The sequence below is a fragment of the Limulus polyphemus genome, unplaced genomic scaffold (genome assembly GCF_000517525.1).
Source record: "Limulus polyphemus unplaced genomic scaffold, Limulus_polyphemus-2.1.2 Scaffold682, whole genome shotgun sequence".
Taxonomy (NCBI): domain Eukaryota; kingdom Metazoa; phylum Arthropoda; class Merostomata; order Xiphosura; family Limulidae; genus Limulus; species Limulus polyphemus.
In genome coordinates, this window is record NW_013666292.1 from 356414 (window position 1) to 362402 (window position 5989).

A 5989-nucleotide genomic window follows, 5' to 3' on the forward strand; every position below is an offset into this window, starting at 1 on the left:
AGATGTAAATATATTATACTTAGTCTTAGATGTAATAAAAAAAATTAATACGTGGCATTATCAGTGTGTATAACATGCATTTTTTCCTAATGATAGTAGAATTCTATACTCTAATGTATATTTTAATTTTTATAGAACAATTAATTATTTCATACTTAAAAATAAAGTGACAGTTAATAATGTGAACATATAGTGTTGGAACATTAGATGATGCCAATATAAAGTAATAGTTTTTATTCCTTATTTTAAAAAAATCAAAACAATAACCCCCCTAAAAAAAGGTGTTTCAGAGAAAGAAATAGAATCTCAATGACAAGAGGGTTTCAAATCATTTTATTTCTTAGTCTTACTAATTCAAGTCTGAACACTTATAAAGTTAGAAAGCTTTCTTAGGGTGCAACAGTTGTCATGTAAAAAAAAAAGTTTCTGATAATTTAAACATACATGCCACAGATACTAGTATATTAATAATTTTCATAAAAACCTTAATTTCGAAACTGTCACAAGTCCTGCTTGAAAATTTTGACATGACAAGATTATTTCAGTATTTATCATACTGTTCTATGTTATAAGTATAATTTAAGAAAGCAGCTCAGAGAACCTTAAATGTTTTACTTATTTATGATGAAATGACTTAATATTATTGAAAAGTTAAGGAGTTGTACTTAATAACAAGAAAACTTCTTTTACTTCTTTCCACTTTATTTTATTATTTTGCAAGTCTGGATATTCTCAGACCAGACTGATAGTTTTGTTCACACCTGATCAGTTGCACTTTAACAAAAAAAACTTCTCAAGTAATGCACTCACATCTCTGTACAAGAAACAAATGGTACCGATTCAAGCCTGAACACTTATAAAGTTAGGGAGCTTTCAAAGGGGGTGATGTTACAACAAAAAAAAAACGTTTGTAAGATAAAGTTTCTGATTAAATAATTGAAACATACAAGCCACAGATACTAGAAAATTAACAATTTTCTTAAGAACTTAATTTAGAAACTCGCAAGCTCTGCCAGAAAATTTTGACATGAGATAAAATTATTTCAGTATTTACCATACTGTTCTATGTTGCAAAAATAAACTAAAAAAGCAGTTCAGAGAACCTTAAATCTTTTATTTATTTATGTTGACATTACTTAATATTATTTAAAAGTTAAGAAGGTTGTACCTAATAACAATTTTCTTCTATTATTTGCCAAATCTTGAGATTCTCAGACCAGACTGATAGTTTGTTCATACCTGACTGTTGCACTTTACTGAAAAAAAAAATTCTCAAGTAATGCATTCACACTTCTGTACAAGAAACAAATGGTACTGTAATTTAACAACAGGTAGTAATGAATGTATTTTACAATGGGAGTATGATGGAGGACAGTTTTGTCTCAACACCTACATATCCCTATGTCCAACTTTGCTTGCATCCCAGCTACTTGTCACATCTGTTTGCATTTTGGCTAAATTTGAGTCTTACAATAAATCACTACATCAACAATTCTGTGTTGGATCTTAGCTCAGACAACTGCTAGACCACAGGGATACTGAGGTAAAGCCAACTCCTAAATTATCAACCAAATCATTTTTAGCTGGAATTGGGAGGTAGTCCCTACCCTGGTTACCAGGGAATATATTGTCCTGAAAATTTCCATCAGTTTCCTTGGTTAAACAATTTATTCAAGCAACGTAGGTGTACATTTTCCTAGAAAAAAAATCAAAAAGCTAAATTAATATATTTAGTCCCATTTCAATAATTGAAACTTCAAAAACGTCACAAGATTTTAAGTTTAACTATGTTTATTCCTCTAAGTCACAGCACTTGAGATAAAAAGCAACTTGAAAATATTTAGAATAGTTACTAGAGTGCAACAAGCACTTAGTATCCACAAATTTCTCACTAAAGGTTCACTAAATAAGTAATTCTTTTTTAAAAATTACAAATTATAGTGTTTATATAAATTAAACTTTACTATTAGTCGTGATGAAACACAAACAAAGAACTCGTACCTGTTACCAACTTTAATAGCAGTCTTGTTTAGAGTTACTACATTTTACTTGATAGAACATGGAGTAAAAAGGAACAAGACTACAAAATTGTTTAGTGCAAACAATCTACAACAACTAAAATTTGTAGTTTGAACACTTAAGTCTTATTACACATCTTATGAAATTTTAACAATTTCATTCACCATTACCTAAAGTTTAACATATCATACACTTGCTACTTTATTTTACATGTCTACTGTAATCAAATGGAGAAGATGGTGGTTTATTTATAAGTAAATTAATTTTTCTGAACACGTAAAGTTCCACTGTATAAATTGTTTAGAGCTCAAAGTTTAAAAATACTGATATCATATTTGAAATTTAGCACTGTGTAACTATGAAAGTGTAAAACAGTATTTCTATCATAAAATTTAAAATAAAATGATTCATACCTGTCTTCAGGTGTCCTAGCTAAGTATTCTCTTTCTATCAAACCTTCAATCCTCTTTTTAATTACAACTGGACTGGGATAGAACCGAGACTTCAGCTGCTCAGTGACCTGTGAAATTGAAAAACTATTTAAATAGAATAAACAAAGATTTTTAAAATGGGAGGAAAAATTACAATAAATATATTACATATTGTAAAAAAATGTAACAAAAAGGAATGCAAACATTTGATTTCAAGTCTATTTCTTAAGATTAATTTTTTTTTGTGTGTGACATTCAGCTGGTTATGAAAAACCTAAATGTGGTTAATTTTATTTCTCGTGCAGTAAATTTGCTTAAAACATTTAATATATCAAAATTTATTACCTTAATTTTATGTACTATTTATCACAGATATTCCATAAACACTTGGGTTCTCAATCACTGGGGTGCACACCTGCCCAAGACTTAAATGAAAAGATAATTAGATAAAATGAGACACTCACCTCAGCTACTAAAACGTTATGTTGTAAACGTTTTCTGGCCTTCATTATCCTCACTATAGCAGCTTCAATCATGAATATTGTTAAGATTTTTTTCTTAAATTTAGACAGAAATAATTAAAGGTTTAAAAATCATCTATAATATAATGCAAACAGAACTTACTATCAAAACATTTCATATACACATGAATGTTTCTGACTTAAGAAAAGATGTCTTTCATCTTTTATACAAAAACAATATTATGTACTTAAAAACTCATAATCTTGATGCATATGTTTTAATGAAGTGTAATCGACAGATTACAAGGACAACAAATAATCATTGCCCAAAATCCTCAGTCAATAGTTGTTTTATGTTACTCCTCTTTTGTTTCAATTTTACTAAAATCTGATTGACTAGCACTGTCACATTGTATATTTAGCCTACATCCCAGGGCCTACATGTAAATATCAAAGTTACCATTTTATTGAATATCTCATTTTAAGAACCAATAAAAGATCAATAAAATATAGAAACCTTTTCATTTTCAAATTGTAACAGCCATCATTATCATGTGACCATAAAAACAAATGTATAAAGTATGTACCTGACTATATCCAGCATAAAACGTGGCTATACTACTGGCAAAATTTCAGACAATGTTTGTAAATTAGGGCTAAAAGAATCAACATGTTTTGACTTTGCTGGAAAAAATTGTCATAAGAAAAGTTCTGCTGCAATGTCATGCACATATAGCAACAGTTTTGACACCCAAACAACACTGATGCAATTGGCTGCTTGGGGTTTGAGGCAACATTATTGTGTTTTGTTGTAAGCACAAAGTTATAAAATGGTCTACCCATGCATTGCCAGTAACAGATATGGAAACACAATTTTTTGCTTTATCAGCCTACTGACATACTGATGAGCAACTGGGAGGCAAAGCAACAATGAAAATCTTTCTTACCACACAATGTGTTCTCATCCAATCATTGCAAGGGTAGAATAATATTCTATGATTTACAATTATTTCACAAGAAAAACTTCCTTCTATATTAATTACCTCAACCAAGGCATAAAAACAGTTAAAATGTTTATCAGTTTATGAAATTTTCTTCATTACAATAAATGCATATCTTAATTGTAAATATGATAACTTTTAATGGGAGTTTGCATATCAAATCTTGACATTTTATCAGATGTCAGTGCAATCAATCAAATGAAACAATTGTGTGTGTGCATATGCATTAATTGAAAATTCAAAGGTATTACTTTCTTATTTTATTAACATAAGTAGTAATTAAATCTCAAGTGTAAACAAACAAATACCATATTTGCGATCCCAGCATCAGGTTGTTGGTTTCTATTTTCTAGTGAGTTATGTCTGGTTTATAAATTAATGATATTTCTGCTTTTTCATTGCTAAATCTAACTAGATAACTCCATTTTCAGAATTTTTCTTGCATAATCAGCTTTCTTAATATACATATGTAAGATTTATTTCACTGTAATTGGCTATTTCAGAAACAATTTATTATTAAAGAAGTATATGAGAAAACCATGATACTCATTTTAAAGTTCAAACAATTGTTTTTGACTTTAGGAAGTGTTATCAAGACCTAAGATATCACTCACATAAAAAAAACAACAACAAGAAGAGGCCAGAAGCTAACATTTTGAATGTTTACAACATGCAAGGGTTCCTGAAGTATTAAATGTTATGTACTTCTTTCAAACAAAACCCAGTCTATACGAACAGAGCAGCTTCATGGTTTCTCACCACATTTTTGAAGAACAAAAAAGAAAGATCACATAATATTTTTTTTATAAATAATTTGGATAAGAAAAGGTAATTTACTATGGATAAAGTAAAACTTTACCTCAGGAGATAAAAAAGGGGGGAAGAGGGCTAAGCAATACTTAATTTTACTACATTCACGGTGAAGTCATTCCAATAACTGTTCCACCTACATAAAAGGTTTTAGAAAAGAATGTGTTATACAACATGTAAGAGAATACAAAAAAGTCCCAAGAGCAAATAAAAAAACAAGATTGCTGGAAATTTTGAAATTTTTTTATCCTTTTCTCACATAATTCCTTAAGAATTGCTACCTAACAGATAAAAAATGAACTATAAGACTTTCAAGGCCTATATTTTGTAGCGGATAAAATTAGTACCACGTGAAATAAAAAATTTGTGAAAATTATCTAATACAACTGGATATTTCATTTTTTAACTTCAAAAAGTTTTAGGAAGTTAAAGAGCGTGTATTGTTTGATGAAGAAGTCTGCAGTTGACTTAAGTGCAGAATTAAATTAAGCATAAAGCTCCAAGAAACAATCTATATTCAAAAACTATTGACAACAAAAGTTTTAAAATAATCAATATAACATGTAACCACTTGCAACTTCCAGCCCACAAACAAGGTAATAAGTTAAAAGGATATTCATGTTTTCTATCTTCATCTACTTTACACCTTGTCTCTTTCCTTTCGGGTTCAGATTCTCCTTTTGCTGCCACTAAAAAAATTGAAATAAAATTATTTTAGAAAATGTTATGGAAAATAAATCAATCTGTCAAATTTTAATAAAATTAAAAATCTGTATGGATAAATAAATTTCTAACTCTTCTTTCTTGCACTTATTTTTGCTTTTAACATATTTTCAGTTTTATGAACTATCCATCTTTTGTTTGTACACTTCACTAGCTGTGTGACTTCAAATCAGAAGAGACTTCTTAAAATCACCAAAAACAAGGTTTTCTTTAAAAAACAGTTATACATTGAAATGTCCAAGCCATTTACAAGCTTATTTCTCATGTTAAACACATTTATCTATGTACAGAGTGAAGCAAAAGTGACTATACATATAGAACATAGTTTAGTTTCTATTTCTCTAAAACAAATAATAATTACATTGGTTTCAATTGTCTTCATAATATTTTCTTTAGTACCAACTATGTCAACCATATAGTATCAATTAAATAATAGCTTTCGTCCCACCATCTATATTACAATAACTAAGCAAAGATGCACACTTTTATTTTTGTTACTTAATTCAATGTTTTGACTAGACACACCACAAACAGTGCTAGAAAT

General features: G+C 28.9%; 1 protein-coding gene across 1 annotated transcript in view; it reads right to left on the minus strand.

Annotated features, from left to right (window-relative positions):
* Positions 1-316: 316 nt before the first annotated feature.
* The window catches only part of LOC106459924 (cullin-3-like), a 76669-nt gene continuing 70996 nt past the window's right edge, over positions 317-5989 (minus strand). The window contains exons 16-19 of the mRNA XM_013919589.2: positions 5339-5411; positions 2915-2984; positions 2433-2539; positions 317-1696 (exon numbers count right to left, since the gene is read on the minus strand). Of these exons, the coding sequence (XP_013775043.1) occupies positions 1672-1696; positions 2433-2539; positions 2915-2984; positions 5339-5411 (275 nt within the window). The 3' untranslated portion in view covers positions 317-1671. The remainder of the gene's footprint in view (positions 1697-2432; positions 2540-2914; positions 2985-5338; positions 5412-5989) is intronic.